Source organism: Triturus cristatus, chromosome 6 (genome assembly GCF_964204655.1).
Source record: "Triturus cristatus chromosome 6, aTriCri1.1, whole genome shotgun sequence".
Classification (NCBI taxonomy): domain Eukaryota; kingdom Metazoa; phylum Chordata; class Amphibia; order Caudata; family Salamandridae; genus Triturus; species Triturus cristatus.
In genome coordinates this window covers 699,090,564-699,118,472 of record NC_140589.1, presented here as the reverse complement: position 1 = coordinate 699,118,472, position 27,909 = coordinate 699,090,564, and the positions used below count along the sequence as shown (strand labels likewise).

The window sequence follows — 27,909 nt, the reverse complement described above, 5'->3', positions numbered from 1 at the left end:
GTACCACCACCGGATCAGAGGGATTTCTGGCCTCTAACCAGGCCTTCAGTGCTTTGAGGAAGTCGTCTTTCCTTGTGAGACCTGTGGTAGGAACTTTAAACTGCTTGCAAAATCCTTTTAGATCCTTTAGCACGTAGGAATCGATCTTCTCCTTATCAAATTCCCCCACAACAATCTCCACAGGTGTAGCAGCTCTGGCATTCTCCATGGTCAAAACTGGCAGTGTTTAAGAAAATAAGCTCCAGGAAAGCGGAGAACAAAAATAGAATATCCTACCAAAAACAGATTGTGGCTGCGTTATGGTCTGCTTTCACTATGTAGCGTACACTAATCACTGCACATGAGTCATAAATGCAAAGTTCAATCCTCACCGCTGACCACCAATGTTAGAACCGGCGGTCTCTAGTTGGCAGAGGTATACACTTCTGACAAATAGGGACCAACCACCTCTAGTCAGGGCAAGGGGATTACACACTCAGATAACCCCTGCTACCCCCTTGGTAGCTTGGCAGAGCAGACAGGCTTATCTCAGAGGCAGTGTGTTAAGCATTTATGACCACCTACAGTAATAAAGTGAATACACTACAGATGGACACGACACAGAAGTTATTATAAAAATAGGATTTTTATATAAGGTTTAGCACAAGACCAAATAACGACAAAAATATACCACAGTCTTAATAAATACTCTTTGGAAGGAAAAAATAATAGTTCAAGTAAGGTTTCTTCTTGGCAAATAGTTCTTTAGCAAAGTATTCTTCTGAGCACAGTTCTTTGGCAACAATGTAACCCCCACAGGAGTCACACGACGTCGAGTCCACAAGATTCCCAAGGTTCGGCGTCGACCGCGAGGAGCGCTACGTCGAGCCTGGAGTCGCAACAGACCCCCCAAGTACAGTACCTTGAGAAACGAAGAAAACGATGATCAACGGCGTTGAGATGTCGACGTCGAGGTCGGCGTCGATCGTGCCTCGGAGTCGGGTCAATCCGCAGCGGCGTCGAGGGATGTCGGGCCGGAGCAGCGCTCACGGCGTCGAGACGGGCGTCGAGTCGATGCGATCAGCAGCGGCGTCGGGACGGGGTCGCTTGGAGGCAGAGCCGATACTCACTCCTCACTGGCGTCGATACCGGCGTCGAGACGGGGTCACTTGGAGCCGGGGCCGATACCCACTGCTCACTGGCGTTGCTGCTGGCGTCGAGACTGCAGATTTTCCCTTGTGTACTGGAAACAACACTTTCCAGCAATTCAGCAATTCAGTAGATGGTGAAGTCCTTTGGCCCTGTGACTTCAACAGGAGACTGGCACTCTTCCAGTCCTTGGAGATTTTCTAGCAAGTGTTCAGAGAGTACACACCAAGTTCCTCTCTCCTTGTTCCTTGGCAAAAATAAAGAAGCAGCTTTCAGGTTCCTCCACAGCAAAACAGCACTCTGGCAGAAAGGGGAGGCAAGTCCTTAGATCAGCAGGCTTCTTGTCCTTGGTACAGGTTTCCTTGTCAGAAGTGATCTGAGTTCTTGGTTCAGGGGTCCTTCTCTTATACCCCTTTTTCCCTTTGTTCCCTTTGTCCAAGCAGGGCGATTCCCACCATCCCAGGTTTGTTGTGGGTGTTGCCAGGCAGAGGCACCTGGCCTATTCACTGAGCAGGGCAGAGTCCTCAGCCGCCCAGCAGGAGGCGGAGCCAGTATTGTCACTGGCAGGAGCAGGGCTATCAGTCGCCCAGCAGGAGGCGGAGCCAGTATTGTGTCAGGCAGGGCAGGCTACTCTTCCCTCACTCTACGTGTAAACGCCCCATTCACCCCACACTGACTCACTCAGACCTCTGGAGCCACCCAGCCCCTGACACACACACCAAACCAGCAGAGACCGGTAGATAGTTGGACAAGAAAATAGCCACTTTCTAAAAGTGCTATTTTCAAACATAGAATTTAAAAACCATCCATCCTAAAGGGTGTGTTATTAAATTCTGAGTTCAGGGATACTAAACTCGACTTGCTACCATGCTCCCTGAGTCAGATAGATTATAATGGAGTTAATAATCAGTCTGCCCAGTCTGGCCTATTGGAGGCAGGTAGCCCTTCAATAGTGAAAAACGAAAATGGCTGTAATTCACTATTAGGTCATGCCGCACACATCAGGGCATGACCTACCTTTTACCAACAATGCACCCTGCCCTAGGGCCTACCATAGAGGTGTCTGAAATGTGGCAAAGGGAAGGTTTAGAGACTGGTAAGTAGGTTTCCTTACCAAGTCGACATGGCAGTCAGGGACTGCACGCAGGCGCCGCGGTGGCAGGCCTGAGACACATTTTACACGCTGCTTCTGTGGGTGGCACAACCAGTGCTGCAAGCCCACCAGCAGCAGTCAACTTACACGCCCTTGGCACATGCAGTGCACTAGACTAGGGTCTGAACAGTAAGTCAACCAAGCCAATCATGGTAACACCAATCAATGTAACAATTTAACATAGGGAGCACTTGCACTGTGGCACTGATCAGCAGTGGCACAGTGCCCAAAGCAATAATCCAGCAAAAACATCGTAAACAGAGGAGGCAAACAGAAAAAAAAATGGAGGAGAGACTCATGCCAATGATGCCAGGTCTAACAGGCTGCCTCCGGTCGGACTTTCCCATGGCGTGGAAGACGTAAAGCCGGCTAGCACTCCGATGACGATGACCAGTACTCCCAGGCAAGCAGGGCTAGACCTGCGCCACCCACGCAAGGGACCACCAGTACAGCAGCGCGGAGAGGCGCGGGCAGAGCAACACCAGGATGCGTGAAGGAACAAACAGAGGCTGCACTATGGTGAGAATATTTTGCAAGTAATTGCGTCCACTAAGAGGTAGGACCCGCAACAGTCAGCAAGTGAGTGGGCACCAGCCAGGCGACGTCCAGCAATCAACAGCACCAAAGACGAAGGTGGAGCGAGGCACGTGGGCACCACCAGCACCCGAACCCCTCAGACGAGGGCAGAACGCAAGAGGGGGCCGATCTCGACCGCAGCCCAACCAACAACTGCGGTCAGCCGCTCACGGGCGGGTCCCTCATGTCCCTTAGGAAGAAAGAGTGATCCAGGTACGAGCGCCGCCCGCTGGGGAGACCCCGCCAAGCAGGAAGATAGGGCGCACAGCGGGGTCCACAGCTCCAGTCAGTGTCCCGGGGCCCCCCTGAATTGGCAGCACCAGCAACAGGACAGGGGGACCCCCGGCGTGGGAAGGGCCCAGCAGAGGAGGCAACGACCAGCAACAAGCACCAGAAGGCGGGCGCAGTCCCAAGTCACAGTCAAAGCCCGGGGACCACGTCGATGGGGCCTCGAAGTGAAGGGTTCCACTAGTTAGCCGAGGGAGCCAGGCGATGATGCATGCGGAATGATGGGACTAGGCCCAGCGCTACCGGGAGGCCGGAGTGCCACTACAGGGATGGCCGCACCAACGTAATCATAAAGGCTGCTCAGCAGAGTATCTCCGCCCGGGTGGGCAGACTCCCAGTGCGTACAGGGGAGGGCACAGAGCACAAAAGGGGGCCGGGCTGGCAGGGAGACACGGGGGGCGCCGCCCCTGTCACCAGGCCCGGGCGCCAGCACGATCGGCCCGCGAAGGGTGTAATGAAACCTCGACAGCAAGGCCGCGACCACCCGCACCCGGTGGTACGGCCCGCGGACCCCCAACCACGCCAGCAAGGACCCTTGAGGCGGCGCCACTCACCAGGAGGCCGTACGTTGTATCCTGGATCCTGGCCCACAGCGGGCAGCGCCCAGAGCCAGCGCGGCCCCAGGAAGAGCTGTTGCGTGCCACACGGGAGCCGTATCACAGGCCCGGCGAGGCCTCACGCGCTGTCCCCCAGTCAGCCAACCGTAGAAAAGCTCCAGGCGATGCCTCTTGCTGCGGGGAAGCCGGATCGCGCGCTGGAGTGACAGGTAAGGCGCGATGTCACGGGATAGTCCTGGATTTTAAAGCTTGGCCGGCAGAGCCCACTTAATGTGCAGCCATTTTGCAGCCGGCCAAGCCACGCCCCTTGTGTAATTTGAACACATGAACAGCAACAGAGGTATGGGACACCAAGAATCTCCCATCTTGGGTAACAAATAAGTTGAAATGGCCAGATCTGCTTTAGCACAACGCTGGGACTGGGGATACAGAATGCAATGTTGATACAGAACACACACACGCGCTCCTTTTTTCCATATCATAATCCAGCTAGCTACTAGATTTAGGATTGGTTCTAAAGCAGGAACTGGTTGTCAGGGGTCTGAACACCTATGACACTGCACATATTCGAAAACAACAAGAAGCAAACACTGCCAGATTACTTCACCTAGACATTGTACTCCTAAACTGTGATTATACACTGCAGACGGATTCGCATGTCATTGACAACAAATTGATAACCTGAATAAATGTCACCTCAATTTATGAATACAGTTTAAGCAAACAGATGGGTCCATTACGGTGGTGTAATTGTGATGTGCTCTAAAGAAAACAAAGGTACTTAGACTGTGAAGTAAAATACAACCATAAGTAAAACAAACGTGCTCAAACAGGAGACCGCAGGAAACTTCGTAACCTTCTATAAGGTTTGGTGTCCACAAGGGACAAACAACTGCAAACTGAATTAGCTATAAAAAATGACCCAGCTATAAAAAGAGAGGGGAAGACAAGTTGGGTGGCGTAATTCAAAGAGAATCTATAAATAATTGAATAACAACAGAAAACAATAACTTAAGAAACATTTTCTTGAAGACAGCTCAGTTAAAGCTAAATGCTACTCCCTTGGGAGAACTTCTGGCAATCGCAAGTAAGCGTATGGGAAGTACTTTGACTGTCGCGCTCTGCGTTGCCCTCAATGTGCCGTGCTGGCATAGCACAGGTGTAAATCTGCCAGAATCCGGGATTATTCCCTGATGAGTAACTAACTCAAATTTGACCTTTTTAGCTTTCAGTTCCCACTTACTATAATTAAATGTCAGGAGCTATTGACCTCCGAGCTATCCCTCAACGCGTGCGCTCTGTCAGAACCCTCCCTGACAGGGCCCAAAAACCCTGTCCCGCTCCCTCCTTCATCAGCAATGATTCCTGCTCTCACTCATGGGTTGGTTCTCATCTACAGAATGCACCTCACCATTAGGTCGGCCGATTCTCCGCTGTAATCATCTTGTTTGGTGACATTTGAAAAGGAGCGCAGCGCTCCGGTAAGGCGCGGTAAAGCCATCTATTACTCATTCACTGATCCATAGGATGAGAAATAAGGATCCACCAACGCTTGCAGGCCCTAAAAAAAAAACAAATGGAACATCAGAATTTTTTTTACATTACGATAAGGTTATAGTTTACTAAAAGCAAACAAATGAAAAATCATAGGGAAAAAACAATCAAGCACATGCAAACTGGCCAAAGTCAAGGAGAACCACTCTGGATTCACCGAGTCTGCGACTGTTACAGATGAACTATGTCCATCAGAGCAATATTTTACAAGTTTTGCTTCTCGAATCGAAACTGTATTGATGGCTTATGGTTTACTAGGTCCTGCTCCCGAAGGACGGCTCATGAGAGTGTATTCAATCGCCTCTGTGGGCTTCTAATTCTCCACACTGCAAGTGCAGAAACTTTAATGAAGACAGATGACACAGAGAGGCCGACTGGAGAGGTGCATCCAGAGTCAGGAAAAATACAAAGTAAAGAAATCATGTACTGTTCTGGCATTGCTCGAAAGAGCAGGTCGCAGATCTGCAGAGAACAAAGCACAAACATTCATGCAACTGTGGCTTAACAAAAGAACACGATTTGCTCAAAACGTACTGCATGTAGGGATATTGCTGGTGATGAGCTACTGAACAATACAAGTTTCATAAAAATGAATCAATGTTGGGCAAAAAATGCAGTGATCCTACCCTTCCATTAAAATGGATACCCAAAACCACAAAAGACCACTTTCAAAATCATTGAAGGGATCGACGGCACAGAATAAAATCCTGTGTCTGACAAAGTGTGTAAGAGATAGTTGGCAAAGATATCAAAACATAAGACACTGTATTAAGATTGAGATTTTGCATAGCGCAAAACACTCTGTTCACTTACATCTGGTGTGGGACAAATTATAGGTGGCATATACAAGAAAAGAAATATGCACAGAGAGGGATACATAATAAACAACAGGAGGCAGAAGGTGCATATGCTGCAGTCAATTTTACATTGAAGTGCGTAGTTAGATTAAGGGGTATCAGCTGAAAATGATACAGTATAGAAAGTCAACATAACAAATGTAGCCAATCTGACTCTAGGACCAGTAAATAATACTCATAATTGGCACTCTCCTGAGGGTAATAGAGAACAACTAGAGCTATTTCCTGACAGTAATGTTAGTAGCGGATGTATGTGGCATCTCTCCCACAACCTCTTCCCTTGTGTCTCCACATGAAAGGGTCAGTGGTTTGCAGCGACAACTACAGCAGAGGGTCTTTAATGGTGATTGCGGACTGACTCGGCCCAATCTGTCACTTTTTCAACATTCCAATGAAGCTGCTGAGTGTGCCGTTTGAAAATAATTCCCTGGCAATTTTGGGTGGGGTTACACTAATTTTTTTTTAAAGATATTTGTATGAGATGTGTTTTTAGTAGGAATAAATTTAGGTGAAACTGTGTAAGCCATAAAAAAAAATAGAAAAAAAGTTTGAGGAGAAGTGATAAAGGCTGACTGACACACCCTAATCAGAGTCCCCAATGTACAATGATTATCCAGATCCACCGTTATTTTGTGCTGTCTCTAGAACAGAAACGGAGGATAATTGTGCTGCATATATTTTCTTTATTAGAATGCAATTTTTTTTCATGTCGATGGCACGCTACCAAAATAGACTGTAGTAGACGAGAGCCGCAACAAAGAAGAATATTGTTAAACATTTTTCTTTTAAAAAAAAAAGTGACAGTTTTACGAATAATTTAAAAAATTGTTTTTTACATTATTGTGGATTTGAAAGCAATTAATTTTTTTTTATCTCTTATGGGATTTACTACAGATCTTTAAGAGAAATTAAATGAGGGATTTTGTTTTGCAGTAAATTCCCACAATTCATCCTCAGCCTCTTCAGAGAAAACATCCGACATTCTGAATGAAAGATATAACAGCACCACCAAAAGTTTGTTGGTTAGTTCTACTGAGATAGACCATCCTCACAATGAAGAGCTACTAAAGAACTCGAGAGGGAATAACCTGAGGACCGAACAACGCCCGCAATACCCTTGGACTTCAGATTGCTAGAGTGGCTGTTTGATTTTTTAGGTCGCGCATACACTGCTCGCTCTGCAAGACTGCTGTAGTAAAGTATGGGAAAGAAGCAGCGCCCACTCTTCTCCCATATTTTTCATTGGCTTGTGTCATTGTCTTTTTCGTACATGCTGCCTTTGGATTCGTTAATAGGCTTGTTAGTCTCTCCTTAGTACGGCCTCTTCTTCATTTGTACCCTCCAAAGGCGACTGGCCCTTTTACTTCAGTTGTTACACAGGACCTGTTATTTAGTCTGTAAATACTATTTACTTGATTGAGTTTCTCTTACGGCAGGCAGGACATGCGCTGCTTCAGCTGAAACCGCTTGTGTTTTTTAAGCAACACAGGGGCCTGCATTCAATCACTTTAGCCCTGCATTATCTCGTGTCTGTTTCAACGCCCCCCAACACCCCCCCCCCCCCCCAAGTAAAATGGATTTAGAAATGATTAGCAAATTAAGTCATTTGAATTCCAGGTAGCATGTTATCCTGTGCTAATGGGATGAAGCTGACAACAGCACATCTGTGTTACATGTCACCTGTACTAAAGCCCCCCCGACAGGTTGGTTTTCAAAAGCCTGTTTTATTAACACCACCACCACCAATACCTGCACCAACACAACACCACCACCAATACCACGTCAACCACCAATACCACGTCCACCACCAATACCACGCCCACCACCTCCAATATCATTACCACCAATACCACCAACACCAATACCACCACCAATACCACCACCAAAACCACCACGGCCACTAATCCAATACCACCACCACCAATACCACCAACACCACCACTAACAATACTAGTACCACCACCGCCAATACCACCACCAATACCGCCACCACCAATACTACCAACACCATCACTACCAATATCACCACCACCAACACCTCCAATATCACCACCAATACCAATACCACCACCACCACCACCACAAATACCACCAATGCCACCACCACCAATACCACCACTTCAGCACCTCTCACTCACTAGTAATAGCAGGGGCACTGTACGAGGCCGGAGTTGCAGCCGAGACCATCCCTCCCTCCCTACCTCCCTCCCTCCCTCCCTCTAGGCCTGCCATAAAGCACAGCCCGCCCTGCACCAGGAGGTGAAGCCGGGGCCCTACTACAGATGGAGTGTTTTTTATTATGCCAAAGATAGCAATGACATTACACAATGCCACACTGCACACTCATGTCACGGAGAGGGCAGGAAACAGCCCCCCTCCCGCTCTGCCTCCTGAGCTGCGACACTGTAATCACAGAGCAAAAGGTATTTGAGAGCTTTGTTAGTGTTTATAGCTCCGATCATATGTAACTCTCACTTGACACTTTGTGTCTATGTAATTTAGACACAAATCGATTGGCACAACAGGGACATTTCACAGTATTCTGCCGTGATGGTGTAACTCTCAAGGGCCAAATTGTTCGTTGGGTGAGTCGAGCTGGGCGATCGGTTTGTGGCAAGCTGCTTGGTGGATTGTGCCCTATGACCAATGCCTTCATTGTAGTAGTGAGCGGAGACACTGTTGTTAAGTTCTAGTCTGGCACTGCGCACAAGTCTGCTGTTGTTATACGTGCCCACCGCGGGAGTGCGGTGTTTGGGACTGACACGTCGCTGGACCCGCGGCCTGCTCGTCAGAGGGGACCAGCATCTCTGCATTGTCGGTGGAGCGGACTGGGGAGCCTAAGGACTTGACGGCTATACTGCCATGGGAAAGCCCGATTGCTCCATTATAAAGATAGAGACCTCTTGCTGCACAAGGCACGTATGTCTGGCCCATATAAGGTGGACAATAGCAATGTGACACTATTTCCGGATTACACTCTTGAGGTGCAGCGCCATCGAGCTTCGTTCCTGGCGGTCAAGAAAGCCCTCCGGGACGAAGGCATCCAATACTCTCTGATGTTCCCGGCAAGGCTACGAATATCGTTGGATGGCAACACGATATTTCATAATGACCCCGACGAAGCATGGAGTTCGCTGGAATCGTACCGGGCGGGAAGGGGTGCAGCAGGACGCACTGGCGGACAGAGGGTGGATTCACCTCGACCGCACCGCGAGCAGCGCTCCAGGAGATGATGTACCGAAGCGCAGAGGCCCACCACTACTCAAACGGAGCAGGAGAGACTGGCTGTGCTGCAGGCAGTGATGGAGGTATCTCAGACAAGCGGCGCAAAAAAGATGCTGAGAATGACAGATTCGGAAAAGGGCTCTGAGGGATCTGACTCAGATGGATAATGGGGTCAAAACCCCAGGGTTGGGCGGATTGCCAATTGAATTTTATTCGGCGTACGTGGACGTGTTGACATCTAAGCTTCGGGCGGTTTACTGCGAAGCCAAGGACTTAGGGAGATTGCCGAGCTCTGCCCAGGAGGCTATTATCATTCCGCTGTTAAAGCCGGGGAAAGACTCTAAATCACTGTCGGCATATCGCCCGTTATCAATGTTGACGATGGACTATAAGATTTTAAGTAGGATCCTGGCGTCCCGGTTACTCCCCCATATGACATACTTGGTTCATGGCGACCAGGCGGGCTTTATACCAAAGAGAACCACTGCAACCAATGTGCGGCGACTGTTGCGAATTCTGGGAGAACATCACATTGAAATACCGGACGCGGCAGTTCTCTTGGTAGATATTGAGAAGGCGTTCGACAGTTTAGAATGGCCGTACTTGTCCCGAGTCCTCCACGCATTTGGTCTCGGGAAGTCCTTTGTAGAATGGACGGAGCTGCTATACAGGTCGGCGATGGCACGTGTGCGCACAGGTGCGACGATCTCCTCGGTCTGCCCGATTGGGCGGGGCACGCGACAGGGATGCCCACTCTCCCCATTATTGTTTGCCCTGGCCATTGAGCCTCTGGCAGCCCGTGCCCGATTGGGGAACTATTATGCAGGTTTGTATTTGCGGGGAGATGTACAATTTATTTCTTTGTACGCAGAGGATTTATTGATGTTCCTAAGGAACATGACGCCAGACTTAGATGGCGCGAGACACTTGCTTCGTGTATTTGGAAGTTATTCGGGATTGAAGGTGAATTGGGCAAAGACTTGATTATTTTCAGTGGCCCAGACTACGTAGGATCCTCCCCAGATGCTGGGGGTTCGTTGGGAACCTAGATGTCTACCCTATCTCGGCACTAATATTTATCACGCCCCTGATGATTTATTGGAGGGCAACCTAGGTCGGGCCATACGCGGCCTTAGGAGCAGTATGGCATTCTGGAGTGCACTGCCAATATCAGTAGCGGGGCGAGTGGCGCTCCTGAAAATGGTAGCGTTACCACGTTTACTATACTACTTTCGGACTTTGCCAATCTGGGTCCCAGGCTCTGTGTTCCGGCAGCTCCGTTCCATGACTTGCGGATTTTTGTGGGGGACAGGCAGGAGGCGACTGGCAATGGCTACAATGATAAGGCCAAGAGCAGAAGGGGGCATGGCAGTCCCAGATTTTGAGGGGTATTATTTAGCGGCACAGCTACAGTGGCTCACACAAGCGGTAGCAAGGGAGTTCTGGGGCCCGGATGGCCCGAGGGTCGTTGGGTCCCACGGTATATCTTATCTTTTATAGTACTACAAACAGAAGATGCGACTTGAGCTGCTCACGACTGAGGAACGGATGATGAGGCTGTGCTGGAACCGGAGTCAGCGTAGGGTTTTGCTCGTCCATATGCCCCGGAGATACCGCTGGGGATGTGTACTGCATTCCCTCATGGAGGGGACTGGACAGCGCTAGCAAACTGGGAGGTCCTGGGGAAACTAGGTGTTGGGAGATTTATACGAGAATGAGACCTTGTTGTCCTTCCAGGACTTACAGCATAGGTATGACCTTCCACAAGGAGACTACTTGTTGCATTCAGCGCTTATTGCCGCAATCCAACGTTATTTGAGGGAATTTACAACCCTTACACATCTTCTTCACTGTACCATTTATCACTACTTTGAATACATCGCAGGCCAGTCTCTTCCTCCGATATTTACAATCTAACAAGCGGTGGAGAGTGCCCTTTATTGCAATGCAATAGGTCACGCATTTGCGAGAGTTTAAGCTATTAGTATTGTAAATGACAATGCCTTTTATTCATATTTTAAAACCCAAAACATAAATAAAATACATTGTAATTTACAATGCCAATAGCTCCAACTCGCATGAATGCGTGACCGTGGGGGGGATGGCTTGGACACCGATGAGGACGGTCGCGTGAGCAGAGAGCTCCGCGCCGGCCCTGCTCATACGCTGATCGTGATACCGGCGACCCTGGAGAGGGGACCCCCCTGACGTTGGGGACTAGCGTTGGTGTAGACAAGTATCTTGCTGCCGGCTACTGAAGTTGGCGAATGCTGGAGAGGAGTAAGCTGGAGCGACGTATGGGCAAGATGGCGGCCAGCCTGCTGTGTAGCGCCGACGGAGGCGATGAGCGGCGACCACGGCCCTGGTTGGTGCGAAGCGGCTTGGTGTCTGCCCATGACTGAGCTGAGCCCCTGGTGGAGACCCGGAGCTGGCCGTCCCTGGTGCGGTTTCGAGTGGAGCAGCTGAACTGGCTGGGGTACTTCACAGCGGGAGCAGCAAGGAACGTATGCGGCTGAGGACTGGGGGCGGATGAGGTAACCCGAGGGAGCACTCCTACTCCCGTACTGGCGCTGGATGATCGGCGGCGCCATGGGAAGATCCCGGTTACGGGCTTGGCTGGGGCGACGGCGCCTTGCACTGCGGGCTCTCACTTCCAGCAGGGGGGCTGTCAATACATTGGAGGAGGTGCGGTTGGTGTGCCCCATTACGGATATCGCCTCTGAGGACGGATAACCTCACAGTATTGCTGCACATTCTGGCTGCCAAGACCATAACACTGCACTCAGCCGCTCTGGTTGTGTTGGGGCCTTGTCGGGCCCAATACTGGTTGTGTGGCAGTGGTCAGCTTTGTGTTGCTGGGGCTGCCACCTGTATATTAGTGAGGTTGTGAAGCGGAACGGAATCACTGTGGCAGCGACCTGAAGGATTGCGGGGCCATCCCCAACGTTTGTGGAGGTGGAGCGGGGTCTTCCCTTTGCGTGCCCTGCTGATAGGTCTTGGGTGTTCCACCATTGCTGCTCCCACAATAAATCACGTACAAGGATTGCCCTAACCGAGATACAGGCAAAGGGGGGAGATCAGACACTGCTGGTTAGCGGACGGCACAACAGGGACATTTCACAGTATTCTGCCGTGATGGTGTAACTCTCAAGGGCCAAATTGTTCGTTGGGTGAGTCGAGCTGGGCGATCGGTTTGTGGCAAGCTGCTTGGTGGATTGTGCCCTATGACCAATGCCTTCATTGTAGTAGTGAGCGGAGACACTGTTGTTAAGTTCTAGTCTGGCACTGCGCACAAGTCTGCTGTTGTTATACGTGCCCACCGCGGGAGTGCGGTGTTTGGGACTGACACGTCGCTGGACCCGCGGCCTGCTCGTCAGAGGGGACCAGCATCTCTGCATTGTCGGTGGAGCGGACTGGGGAGCCTAAGGACTTGACGGCTATACTGCCATGGGAAAGCCGCGAGGCAGACAGGGAGGGGCGCACCTGGAGCCAGACGGCGACCTTGCGGGACGAGAGTGCAGGGGTTAGCCGATTCGCCACCTGAGGTGGATCAGATTCTCCGAGCGAAAACTGACACGAAGGAAGCACTTCAGCAGGACATTGCTCAGGTGTCATTGGGGCTGGGTCTCCTGCGAGCTGACCATGCAAAGCTGGTAGACCGGGTGAAACAAGCAGAGATGATGTTGGAGGTCCTGGAACTGTTGCAAAAAGTACTAGATGTTCAAATGAGTGATGTGCTGCATAGGGTCCAAGTACTGGAGAATAGAGCTGAGGATGCCGAAGGACGCAATAGACGGAATAACGTACGAGTAGTGGGTCTGCCGGAAGGGACTGAAGGGGACAGTATGATTGACTACCTGGAAAAATGGTTACACACCGAGGTGGCCCCGGAAGGTCTGACTCCGTTCTACACTTTGGAGCGCGCACACCGGGTTCCTGCCCACCCACTAGACCTAGTAAGCCACCCAGGCCGGTGGTGGCCCGATTGCTCCATTATAAAGATAGAGACCTCTTGCTGCACAAGGCACGTATGTCTGGCCCATATAAGGTGGACAATAGCAATGTGACACTATTTCCGGATTACACTCTTGAGGTGCAGCGCCATCGAGCTTCGTTCCTGGCGGTCAAGAAAGCCCTCCGGGACGAAGGCATCCAATACTCTCTGATGTTCCCGGCAAGGCTACGAATATCGTTGGATGGCAACACGATATTTCATAATGACCCCGACGAAGCATGGAGTTCGCTGGAATCGTACCGGGCGGGAAGGGGTGCAGCAGGACGCACTGGCGGACAGAGGGTGGATTCACCTCGACCGCACCGCGAGCAGCGCTCCAGGAGATGATGTACCGAAGCGCAGAGGCCCACCACTACTCAAACGGAGCAGGAGAGACTGGCTGTGCTGCAGGCAGTGATGGAGGTATCTCAGACAAGCGGCGCAAAAAAGATGCTGAGAATGACAGATTCGGAAAAGGGCTCTGAGGGATCTGACTCAGATGGATAATGGGGTCAAAACCCCAGGGTTGGGCGGATTGCCAATTGAATTTTATTCGGCGTACGTGGACGTGTTGACATCTAAGCTTCGGGCGGTTTACTGCGAAGCCAAGGACTTAGGGAGATTGCCGAGCTCTGCCCAGGAGGCTATTATCATTCCGCTGTTAAAGCCGGGGAAAGACTCTAAATCACTGTCGGCATATCGCCCGTTATCAATGTTGACGATGGACTATAAGATTTTAAGTAGGATCCTGGCGTCCCGGTTACTCCCCCATATGACATACTTGGTTCATGGCGACCAGGCGGGCTTTATACCAAAGAGAACCACTGCAACCAATGTGCGGCGACTGTTGCGAATTCTGGGAGAACATCACATTGAAATACCGGACGCGGCAGTTCTCTTGGTAGATATTGAGAAGGCGTTCGACAGTTTAGAATGGCCGTACTTGTCCCGAGTCCTCCACGCATTTGGTCTCGGGAAGTCCTTTGTAGAATGGACGGAGCTGCTATACAGGTCGGCGATGGCACGTGTGCGCACAGGTGCGACGATCTCCTCGGTCTGCCCGATTGGGCGGGGCACGCGACAGGGATGCCCACTCTCCCCATTATTGTTTGCCCTGGCCATTGAGCCTCTGGCAGCCCGTGCCCGATTGGGGAACTATTATGCAGGTTTGTATTTGCGGGGAGATGTACAATTTATTTCTTTGTACGCAGAGGATTTATTGATGTTCCTAAGGAACATGACGACAGACTTAGATGGCGCGAGACACTTGCTTCGTGTATTTGGAAGTTATTCGGGATTGAAGGTGAATTGGGCAAAGACTTGATTATTTTCAGTGGCCCCGACTACGTAGGATCCTCCCCAGATGCTGGGGGTTCGTTGGGAACCTAGATGTCTACCCTATCTCGGCACTAATATTTATCACGCCCCTGATGATTTATTGGAGGGCAACCTAGGTCGGGCCATACGCGGCCTTAGGAGCAGTATGGCATTCTGGAGTGCACTGCCAATATCAGTAGCGGGGCGAGTGGCGCTCCTGAAAATGGTAGCGTTACCACGTTTACTATACTACTTTCGGACTTTGCCAATCTGGGTCCCAGGCTCTGTGTTCCGGCAGCTCCGTTCCATGACTTGCGGATTTTTGTGGGGGACAGGCAGGAGGCGACTGGCAATGGCTACAATGATAAGGCCAAGAGCAGAAGGGGGCATGGCAGTCCCAGATTTTGAGGGGTATTATTTAGCGGCACAGCTACAGTGGCTCACACAAGCGGTAGCAAGGGAGTTCTGGGGCCCGGATGGCCCGAGGGTCGTTGGGTCCCACGGTATATCTTATCTTTTATAGTACTACAAACAGAAGATGCGACTTGAGCTGCTCACGACTGAGGAACGGATGATGAGGCTGTGCTGGAACCGGAGTCAGCGTAGGGTTTTGCTCGTCCATATGCCCCGGAGATACCGCTGGGGATGTGTACTGCATTCCCTCATGGAGGGGACTGGACAGCGCTAGCAAACTGGGAGGTCCTGGGGAAACTAGGTGTTGGGAGATTTATACGAGAATGAGACCTTGTTGTCCTTCCAGGACTTACAGCATAGGTATGACCTTCCACAAGGAGACTACTTGTTGCATTCAGCGCTTATTGCCGCAATCCAACGTTATTTGAGGGAGGGGTTGTCTGAGCCACGAATCTCAATGGTGTGCCAATATGTAGTAACGGCCGCGGGGACATTCAAGGCTAGAACCTGTTTATACCGTCGAATGCGAACGTAAAATTTGGAACCATTGCAGGCACTGCAGGGGAAATGGGAAGCGGATCTTGGAAGGGAAATCCCTGAGAAGACATGGGCCCATCTGGTTAAGAGAGCATGGAAATGTACGAGAAACACCCAGTTTCAATTGATACAGTTTTATGTTCTGCACAGAGCGTATTTAACACCCGCGAAGCTTAATCAGTACTTCGAGGCGGCGGCGGCTCGGTGCCCGCGTTGTGCTCTAGAGGGAGCGGACTTCCTGCATATGATGTGGGGATGCACGAAGTTGGGAACCTTTTGGGAGGTGGTGTTGAACATCATGAATACTATTACTGATAGGACGTTAGAACTAGAGTACCTGCCTACTTCATTGGTTTCCACACACTGCCAGAACGAAAGTGACTAGCAAATTCTTAGACTTGGGGCTGGTATAGGCTACATGGGAGCTTACTATGCATTGGAAGTCACGCCAGGGTCCTAAGGTGGGGAGATGGCAGGCAGAATTGCTCAAATGGGCGCGGAGTGAGGGCATACTTAGATTGCAACAAGCCTCACGTATGAATAACGACAAAGCGTATGAAATAGCAAGAGCATGGGAAGCCTTGGTGGCAGCACTTCAGACACCGGACACAGATTCGGAGGGGGACTTGCTTGAGGAGGGACGAGGAACCCCAGATTGCATAGATTGACCTACTTGCTATGGGCTAACTGCGACAGTTATTGTGTATGATATCGCAACCTCTAGTACAGTCCTGCCCCTGCTAAACAATGGTGTTAAGCTGCTCCGGGAACTCTGTAATTGATTACACTGTATATACTTTAAGGCGCACTGGTGGGAGGGGAGGGTGGGGGGAAGTTTGGATAGGAACAGCGTGCAATACAATATGCCGCATGAGCTGCTGTATTTTCGAAGCTGCATATGCTGGTTTTATTGAAAATATAATAAAATATGTTAAAAGTAGAAGGGGAGTTCTACGGGTTTGGTCTTGTACTTGTACTTTTAAAATGGCTAAAAGTTATTGAACTTTCTGCATCCATTTCATAAGGATACCCATCTTCTATATCATCCTTAATTTTAAATACCTGAAAGGAGGCATATTTTGGAAGAAGAAAAATTACTTTTTCAACCATAATGCACTGGAATAGATATTGTAGAGCTGTAGAAAACTGTTCCACATCAGGACACAGAGACGAGGATTATGCATTTGTTTTCATCTTTGTGCCTCTCAGCAGCGAAAAACAAACATTGCATCAAACTAAATATCAGAGAAAAACACAGGAAATTAAACAAAATAAATAAATAAATCGCTCTTCATACAACCAATAGTCTAGAATGGATCAAAAAAACAAGAGGGTTATCAGTACTTTGTCTTTCTGTCAGAAGTGTTTTCTTCCTGTTTTCTTTATCCTGACACTTGCTATCCTTACTTATTCGTTCAGAGTGGTTTCAATTTAATGCTGCAAGAATTAGTATATGTTTGCCTTCCCTCCAACTGGGTGCGCTCCCAGTATTATTTTGGAGTGACTCGCCCTTACTGAGCAATGCAGAAGAGTAAGTTAATTGTGCTTTCAGCAGGCAGGACTTGGGCTCTTGGCTCCTTGCAGTTGTGTACATCGGCAAGGTCCTTCCAGTGCATGAGGCAGTGCAATGGGATGCGGGTCGCACCAGTGTATGCTCAGCAGTGCTGCTTCAAGATAGGAATGCAGAAGAGACTACCCAGACACTGATTTTGGGGTTTCAACACACAGCAAAGACCTGACCTCTGCCTTAGAACAGTTGTTCCTTTCATCACTTCTGGCGATAGTGTTTATAAGTTGCTTCTGCCTCAGTGACATAGGTGGCCTTCCTCGGATTGGAAGCTTCACCCAGCCCTCTTAACTATGCCCTATGGTGGTCAGTACATTATTTTTTAAATGAGGGTAACAACCTCTTGAGGGGACCTAATGGCATTTCAACCCCTTGGATCATTTTTCTTGGCAGCTTAAGTACAACCTGATTATGTCATAATGCCCAATGACAGGTACTGTCCAGTTTTGGTCTTTCAGATATAGTGAAAGAAGAACGGGCTTTCTTCACCAAAGGAGAGAGCTTCTCTGAAGCCTGAGACTTCATTGCAAAGAGCAGTATCGCAATCCTTCAATTCCCTAGGATGGCAGATGTTGAAACTGGCAGCTTTACACTCCAAGCCCATCCCATAGAGTGAAGAATACATTGACCTAGAAACCCCTAAACTTCATGGAATAGCAGAACCTAGTGGACACTCGCATTCCAAGAGATAAAGGGACCCCTCGGCATATGGATTCCTTTGAACGATTGCAAGAGGCCTATCTTGTGAAATTTGACAATTAGTGCCCTATTCCCTCTGTCTGTAAAGCTGCAAACTCTGGTTTCACGAGTAGCCCTGTGGTCTACAAGCATAATCTGTTTGGTATTGCTGATACCCATTGTGCAGAGGAGAACATACAACAGGGAGTTTTCAGATGAGTAAGAACCAGTATAGACAATGAGGACCCATGAAGTACAGAAAGACTCTGAGCATCAAAAAAGAGTAGTCGATAAAGGAGAAACAAGATGTTTAACCTGGATTATGTTCATCAAAACTGGCCGTTTTATCGGGCCCCAGTGGATGACCTGGTAAATTATGTGCAAAATAGATTATGGAAGCCTCTAGACAATGACGGTATGGGCCACACTGGAAAGTCCCAGTCTTTCACTGGATGACCAGGTGGAGAACACACCTGACATTGAAATAAAGGATTGAAAAAGGGAATCAACCAATCCTGTAAATCCTGACTGTCCTGAGAAGGCAAGTTCCATTAAAAACAAAAAAACATATAATCCAACAGATTATATGTTTTTAGGGAAACATGAGTTAAGCACACAGGGGTAACCCTATAACCCAAGGAACCTGGGCCTCATCAATATATAAGAACAATGGTTCCGTAGGGAGAACAATTATTTACAGTTGGGATAGATCAATTAAACATAACCCACAGCATGCGATGATCTAGCAAACAATTAATCCTAAACAATGAATAATAATTCAAAAAACGTAATAATTTATTTTTTGTATTTCATGTGAATTTCAAATCATTCATCAACTCCTTTGGGTATGTACAAAAAATCAAAAAGGCTGTATATACAATAATATTTGCAAGAAAGCGACGCAGTGACAAAGTGAATAAGGTGACTTGGTGTGATGGTGAAAATGTGAATATTTACAATATATGTACGTGATTGTCAATAAAATACACAGAAAGTTTTGCAAAGATTTTTTGCAAAAAAAGTCCTCAGCTGAATTATGGATAGATAGTAACCCTTGTAAGGCACAGGTCCTAATTTTTCTGTATATACAAGGAATTCCAATTAGTACGGGACTGTGGAACCGTCAACGTTTCGACCCTATATCAACCAGTTGTTCTATACAGTCATATCGGGTCTTCTTCAAGACACGGGAGGTGTATAACAGCCTAATTGTAGGTGATAGGGCACATGTCCAACAGTATGACGTAGTTGCCGCTCAATTACGGACTGCCCGAGATTAAGAAAATATACTAAAACATCAGTCGAAATCGCATCCTGATAACCGTGCCTCCCGCAGCGCAGAGTATCTACCTGGAAGTCAGTGATTCACACCTGGCTCGTTAATCTGAATGGAAAAAGAAGAAAATGACTAAATAACTAGACGAAGACGAACCTAGATCTTCTACAACACTGGTAGTCTCTTCTGACTGAAATTGAGCGGCAACTACGTCATACTGTTGGACATGTGCCCTATCACCTACAATTAGGCTGTTATACACCTCCCGTGTCCTGAAGAAGACCCGATATGACTGTATAGAACAACTGGTTGATATAGGGTCGAAACGTTGACGGTTCCACAGTCCCGTACTAATTGGAATTCCTTGTATATACAGAAAAATTAGGACCTGTGCCTTACAAGGGTTACTATCTATCCATAATTCAGCTGAGGACTTTTTTTGCAAAATATCTTTGCAAAACTTTCTGTGTATTTTATTGACAATCACGTACATATATTGTAAATATTCACATTTTCACCATCACACCAAGTCACCTTATTCACTTTGTCACTGCGTCGCTTTCTTGCAAATATTATTGTATATACAGCCTTTTTGATTTTTTGTACATACCCAAAGGAGTTGATGAATGATTTGAAATTCATATGAAATACAAAAAATAAATTACGTTTTTTGAATTATTATTCATTGTTTAGGATTAATTGTTTGCTAGATCATCGCATGCTGTGTGTTATGTTTAATTGATCTATCCCAACTGTAAATAATTGTTCTCCCTACGGAACCATTGTTCTTATATATTTAGGGAAACATGGACAGCACATTATACACAGGAAAGAGTTAACTGATTAAACTGGAATCTAAGCTAGGGATCTTGCACTTTCACAGGTTGGCCTAGTGCCCAAACCTGTTTTATTTTTTTACAAAACCTTTATTAGATAATTAGATCTAATTTGATCAATTCATCAATAGGGGAGGCGTAACTCGGAGAGTTTCATTCAGCAGAAATCTGTAGAGTTACATAAAAACTCCACGAGATTCTGCTGAGTTCTGCCAACCGTATGAAAATATGTACGTTGAGCTGCAATTTAGCGCCAGTAGCGTGCGTAGCCCTGTAAAATCTGCACTCAAGAAGCAGCCCGCTGACAGCGAGCGTCCAGGTTTGAAAATGGTGCTACGGGGCACCAAATCTTGCACGCACTTATGGAGCCTCGCAGGAAACAATACTGACACACGGCTGTTGGCAGAATTCGTCCAGCACTCCATGTTACAAGAGTAATGCAAGTAATGCAGTCGCCAAATTCCTCCCACTCCTATTCAACAACACTTCCAGACAAGACAGAGGCCTCTATTAAGGTGGTCTTAAGTCGCACATTTTTGCTGGGGCTAGGTGAGCTACCAGGTGCTTATTAGGCTGTGCTACTTTTCAAAGCTTTATAAGAGTCAACCAATGGCAGGCCTCTAAACGCAACGCATTGGGGGCTTACTCCCATTGAAAGCAGCAGCCCAAGGGTATGAAGGCAGAAGTGACTTTTGGGTTGCTTTAGGCAGAGTAGCCAGAGAGCAAGGTAAGTCTTACTGCTTCTTCAAACATAAGGTTATGGGGCAAGAGTTATTTGTTTTGTTAATAATTATCAATAGATAATAGAGTATACTCAGATAATCCAGACTAGGAGGGAGATGATCTGGTTTCTTTTTTCCCCATAAAAGGAACCAACTGACAGCTGAGCAAGTGCCAAACCTAGAAAGAATGAGTTTGTTAGGACATGTTTGCACTTTAGAGGTTTTGTATGCAATTGTTCCAGTGGAGGACAAGGAAACATATACTGCCATGTTATCAGCCTCGACAACTTTATGAGTTTCAGCCAGGACAAATAGTTCAGTTGGAATTCAAAGGTGGATTATTGTCGAGGACGACCAGGAGCCGGATACAAGCTGTCCCAAGAAGGATGTCGAGTACTGAGGGGTCGGTGTCCGGCTGGAGCACTAAAAAGCATTGGCAACGGCAACCCATGCAGAAGGTCAAGGATGGATACGGTTCGGACCAGCAAGGTCCAGAAGACTCACCACAGCAAGGGGAGTCAGGACAGGTCTGAAGCAACCAGGGACACCAACCCCTCAGTACTCGACATCCTTCGTGGGACAGCTTGAATCTAGCTCCTGGTCGTCCTTAACGTCTCCTGGTCCCCGTTGCTGCAGAGTCAAGAACTCCCTCAATGCACCTGAAGCACCCGACATCAGTGGGCATTCGTCTACCGAGCCCCTGGTCACTCCTGAGTGACCCAGACTCTGTCCCCTCTGCTTTCAGGCGCTCTTCGACAAGAATCCATCTCTGGATTCCAACTGACACTTTATTTCCTTCCAACAGTTGCTCTTCTTCGAAGTCCTCCACTCGGTTCGAAGGCGGTTTCCGACGCCACTTTAGACCTATGCACCCAGCTTCCCTGGGATAGGTAACTCAGGTACCTCGGTATCCACAGGTAGGGTGGCTTTCCAACCTCCTAACTTCCACGTGGTTTATTCAAAGTCCACTGGGAAAGGTCATTAATCTCTGTAACTTCAAAGGAGACTTTCCCATAGAATTGTATGGAGCACGCGGTCATGTTCCCACGCTGCACCCGTCCTCCGTGGGGTCCCTACTTACTCACCTTGGGTGGTTCCTTGAGGTCCCAGCGATTCTACAGCCTTTCAACACTGTCCTGACTCGGGTCGTGGTTCTTATACCACTATTTTAGTATCTGGTTTGGTCCCCTGTGTGGCCCACTGCGTATTAGTGCTATTTACTGTAATTTCTTTGTTAAGTATTGTGTGCTTTGTGATTATCTCCGTGTATGAGATACTGAGTCATACAAGATAGTGTTATATTAATAAATAAATATTTTTTATAACTACTGTGTGGTTCTCCTTTCATTTAACCAATACTATAAGGTTGTATTTTGGTAAAACAGGCTGCTTAACATTCCTTCAAGACTAAGCCTGAAGGCTGCTCTCCACAACTACCACTTGGATAGCTTTCTAAGGTTATAGTTGACCTCCTAAATCACCATAAGGGTTGTTTGGACTGGTGCAAGGTGCCCACTTTAACTATTTGACAGCATATACCAGGTCAACTTGTCACATAGGGCAATAGTACTGATGACACCTACTTCTCGATTAAGCACTTAGGATAGGCAGAAACACGTTAACTGACTATCTGGAAGAATAAACGTCTTTCAAACTTGTGGAAGTGTGGATTACTATTAACAATTATCACCCACCACTATTATTATTATTGAGTATATAAAGCACATACAACGGAGTGTCCCCGTGCTAGGACATCACAGACCCTGACCACACGTCAAACCCCCCACCATCCCCCCCCGACCCAACAGGCCCTAAGATGTGAAACTGCCTCCCTCCAGCCTACTGACATCACTTTCCAAGAGGAGCTTAAAAAAAACAGGTTTTGAGTTTTTTTACGAAACATCGTTTCCCCTTGACAGATCCTCAAAATGTTATTCTTTTAAGGCCCTCCACCATTAATATACAAGAAGGATAGCACCACCAACAAAAATGTCCATTCAGTATGAGGACCAACCCTATGATTTGCATCCTTTAACTATAAACTATCAAAAAACACACAGGATTAGCCTCATTGACTCAATTAGTGGCACTACTCCAATTACTTCTGCTGGAATATGAATTTACCTTGAGAAAAAAAAAATACAAGAGGCGTTTGGTAAAACAGGAACAGTAGGTTTAATTGAACACTTCGGCCAGTACAGTTACAGAAGCAGGTCTGAGGACTGTCTCAAAGTACAGTCAATCCAAGCATGGTTTTATACATTTCTTTGGGCATCAAAGTTTTTCAGTCGATCCTTTTTTGGTAAATAATGCGAGCCTCATCTTTGCAACCATAAATAAGACCCCTGATAGCAATCACAGGTGGGCCTATGCCTTGCGTTGATACAATGGGGGCCAGTGGGTAACGTTTCCAGATGTCCAGCAAGAGGGGCGTGTGATCACTGCATGCACTGTGTGTGCTTTGTCCCGATTGGCGATGTATTCCTAACATCATGTGGCATTGAACTTTATGCTGTATTTGGGAATGCACGCACCCCTCTGGCCATGTGTGCTTTAATGGGGTGCTTTAATGGGACCAAAACACCTGGACCATTGTGGTGTCGCTGCACTGATCTGAGTTTCCTGTTTGTGCATTTGTTTACTGGCTATGTGCTACCACACCTGTGAACTGTCAATCAGTAATCTCAGGCCTAGGGCTTAGAGCCTGCCTGGCAACGTATTTCTGAGTCTTGGTTGACTGAGAGTTTGTGACGGGTGAATTTTATAATAGAGAATGAATCATTGTTTACATTAGCATCAGCCTTTTCCATATTAACCTTTCCTCTATCCCTGTGGTGAACATAGTTTCAGATGTAAGAGTGGAGTAAGGAGGGAGGCAACATCTACTTAAACCTATATTTTCCTCCCTTTCCCCATTCGTGATTTATCATGCTTCCATTAGGAAAGATACACCCCCAGATGAGAAACTGAAGATCAATAAACAGTACACTAGAAAGACTAGACCATGCTATACTATGGGATCTGTAGAGAGCATGGCGACCCGGAGGCATCCCAGCGCTAAGAGAGAGAGAGAGGGAGCACAGCAAGACAGAGATCGGGAGAGATCAATCATCTAAGAGGTCACAGCTGAAAGATCCAGGTTTTAATGGCTTTGCAAAAGGGCAGACACCTAGTGGCCAAGGGGAGAGAATTCCAGATCTTAGCAACATTGAACCGAAAGGAGCACCATCCCTTTCTGGCTCTTTTAACTACAGGAACAGTGACCAAATGCAGGATGGAAGAGCGGAGGACCTTATTGGGGGCACAATAAGTAATAAGCGGTTGAAGGATGGGACGGCCTTTCCCATGGAGGACTCAGTCTATGGGCATTGCACAGGGACTTAAATTCAATTCTTTGAGCAATGGGGAGACCAGACACACAACATGGTTGTTCGGAAGGTAGCAATAGTAACTGTTCATAAACAACAACAATGCAAAGGCTTCAAAACATGGCCTACCCACTGCTAATCGCCACGAAGAGACAACTCAATGAACATCTGACATTCACACAAGTTAGGTTCAAAGGTTGCAAGGCTCAAACCACTTAAGGAATGCCTTTGAGGCAGTAACCAAACCGTACACGCCACTAGACTACCCACAGAAATATGGTTCAAGCATGAAATAATATATCAGTGAAGAACATGCACTTAATGAATCACAACTACAAGCCAATATCTGCACAAAGTGCAAGAGGCCCAGTAATTTGTAAACTCTATATGATACAGACACAGAATATTATAACCTAAAATATACCCTCTCCCTACTTAAGCAGATACCATACACCATGTTAATGAGCAGAGCACTACTATATGTAAATGCTCATCATCAGCAGATACCATACACCATGTTAATGAGAAGAGCACTACTATATGTAAATGCTCATCATCTGCATATTGCCTATGTGTGAATCATGCACCTAGCATTCCACTGATGGTAATGTGCTGTTATTTTGAGAGGAGGGAGGTTAGCGGTGGTTTTGCTAATGTAGTGTGTTAAGGTCTATTGTAACAAACATTGGCAAAGCCAACAGGTCTGGATTTCATGTACTAACTCAGGCAGTGTGCGCCTTACAGCAGGACACACACAAAAGAGCCCGCAGACAGTGAGGGCAACAGTTAAATAATCCCTTTGCATCTCTTGATGCAAGCACTCCAAGGCAGAAGGATACTCTCAATTAGCTAAGTAATTATTACCCTACTGTACGCGACCGGAAGGTGATTGACAACATATTATGCCAATGGCTGAAAGGAGTTGGTCTAAGAAAGTCAGTAGATGAATAGGTGGGACCCGAAGCCTACTCTAGGTATATTGTTAGCCACAGATCATGTTTACAGGTGGCTGCTTTGTCAAAATCCAAACCTAAAAATACTTCTTAAGCATAAATGGGCTATATGAGGCTCTACGTTTTAAGAACTTAATAGACAACCATGACAGTGATATTACAAATGCCACTAGAAATAACAATTATACAATTCTTACCATTAAATTGAGAAAAATGTTCACCTTTTCTTTTTATTCCCGCTGTGAATTATTCTAAGTACACCTCCAGAAACATCAAATGAACCATCTATGACTGATATGCGATAACAAATTTGGAATGGACACTAAACAAATTAAACCACGATACAACATGTCTAAAAGCTCTTCTATAGCTTTCTGTTCTGCAAAGAACAGCGATTAAACTCCCCTGCTTGATTGACAAACCCTTTGCAGCAATTACAGCTATCAACACCATAAAGGAACAAAAATCTGCAAAAGCAGCAAAGTAAGGGAGCTACAACGCTCTACCTAAAGGCTTACAAAGTATACACCTAGAACATACTTTCCAGATACCCCCATGAACAGTGTACTAATTAACCACTACCTAACCAAAGGCGTTACAAAAATCTGCTCTCGATAATATACACAGAATATTTAGCCCGTTGCGTACCCTAAATTTAGTTATCAGTTATCAAGCAACAAACTGGTGCTGCTGCTTCTAACAGCCCAAACTGCAAACTCCTCGAAAGTGCTTCACTGACACTTTTGCAAGAAAGTGAACGAAGCCAAAAGCCTGGAAAGAAATGTTTTAAGAACAAATAATAATGAATTGTACAAACAGAATCCTTGTCTATGGCCCTGGGTTGTTATATTCAAATCTAAGGCCCAGACACTCCGAAGACCTTTATTTAGAATTATCTCAGAGTAACCAACCAAACTGGTCAATTCCACTTCTTTTGCAAGGTACCTTATACAATTACACTGCTGATGTTATTGTCATTCACAAAGAGCGTATGGCTGCACACTAAAACGTTTCACGCAGCATGTGGCGCCCAAAGACTCCTGTAAACACGTTTACGGCAACAGTATAGGTGCCACATTGGATGACAAATACTTCAATGAGATTCATGTGAATTAAAACCAGAACTAAGTGTTCAAAATGTAAAAACATCTACATGGTCTCCTGTCACAAAGTTTTGTCATGGCTGTAGGTCAAGTAATTGTCCCCCTGCTACTGATCAGCCAAGCCTTGCCACAGAGAGCTTATTTCAAATATCCTTGTCACGGCGTATGAGACGAAATTCCACAGGTATGGTGGAAACAGTATGGCATGGTTCAAATAATTCACTCCGATGCACACAAACTAAGGGCACCAGAAACCTTTCGTGGAAACCAGCTTCATTCAGAACTCCATCACAAATTCTGTTTCAGCCCGGCACGGCAAAGCAGGAAAACCATGGGTGGGAAAATAACTCTTTTGTCTGAAGCTCCCCTAGAGGGACTCTGCAAAGCATTCCTATTTATAGCGTGCCTGGGGTGTCCACCTTCCTTAGTATGTGCATTTCCTGGTCCCTTACAGCAGATTTATGTGCATTAGGGAGCTCTAAAGCAGAGTGCCAGATGAGCCACTTCCGAGACTTTTATTTGATGCTGTGTTAATGCCACTGTCGAAGCATAACCATCTCAAGCAAGCTCTCAGACCCAAACATATTTCCAAAATGCGGTTACCTGTAAACATGAATTAATACTTTAGGGTATTATTAAATGTTTACCTATGTTTTTCATAAATCATTATCAAGACCGAGATTATCAAAGCTCGTGGAGTTCATTTAAAAAGAATAAGTGACTTTTTAAGCAATGTGTGCATTTTCAATTGAAAAAACAGTGGTTTGCTTATATGCAAGCTGAATATATAAAATAGTATTCTGAAACATGTATATTATCAGGGTCTGCAAATTTCGCAGAAATTATAGGAACCAGGCTATACACAGTACACTAACTATTAATAGTTAAACATGGAAAATCTACTTGATGTATTTTATGTATTTTGTAAGCCGCAGGGTATCACTTCACAGTAACTTTATAGCACTGATATATACAGAGAGTTATAGACCACTTCAGAAGAATGAGGAGTAGCAATGAAGTCGCAGGCGAAATTTCAAGCACATCGGAAGTAATTTTGGGAATTTCATGTTACGCTTGTTATAGGAAATTCCCAATATGTTGCGATTGTGCCAAGTTGCAAATTAAGCCTCGTCTGCGGTAACGCCGCAAATGACCAGAAGGCAAGTGGCTGTCATTCGTGCAACTTATGCTTTGGGCGCTATTATTTTAGCGCAAAATGTGGGAAGAACATATTTCTTGCTAAAATATAGCACTAGATGCTAGATTTATGTTCCACAGAATTTTACTAAAATGTTGTGTAGTTGTGAAAAAACAAAGGATTCAAATTTCTTACACCACTAGCGAGAACCCTTATCTGACATTCTTGCTTCACTGGTCCCCGTAAAGATGTTTGTAGGCACCCCACCCCTTTGAACAAATAGGCATAATGAAAGTGGACACCGACATGCACTGGAAAGCCAGTGTAATGCTTTCAGAGCTGGGCTAACATGGGCATTTCACCATAGGTTCAGATGTACTTTAGCAGCCTGATTTTGGAGTTTTTAATGCAAGTCTATAACATGCTTTGGAAGGTGTGTGTATATAGCACATTAAAGTAATGTCTACATTGCAGGATCAAGGCACTTTTTTCTGTTGGGTTGTGCAGCTGGCAGGAAAAGGGATAATGTTTTGAAGCACAGATGGTTGTATATTTACATCTTAATCACAAGCAATGATTTGAGATGAATGAGATGTTCGAGCTGAAGGACATTCACACATTCCTAACTTTTTTGAAGAAGCTAAATGCAAACTGTAGAAAAAAAGAAT

The 27,909-nt window shown here is 46.7% G+C and overlaps 1 protein-coding gene across 2 annotated transcripts in view; it reads right to left on the bottom strand.

Annotated features, from left to right (window-relative positions):
• The window catches only part of ASCC3 (activating signal cointegrator 1 complex subunit 3), a 2,113,369-nt gene that overhangs the window by 2,012,057 nt on the left and 73,403 nt on the right, over positions 1-27,909 (bottom strand). For both annotated transcript variants that reach the window (XM_085611187.1, XM_085611188.1), the window contains exon 2: positions 5,114-5,263. In XM_085611187.1, coding sequence (XP_085467313.1) covers positions 5,114-5,203 — 90 coding nt within the window. In that variant the 5' untranslated portion in view covers positions 5,204-5,263. The remainder of the gene's footprint in view (positions 1-5,113; positions 5,264-27,909) is intronic.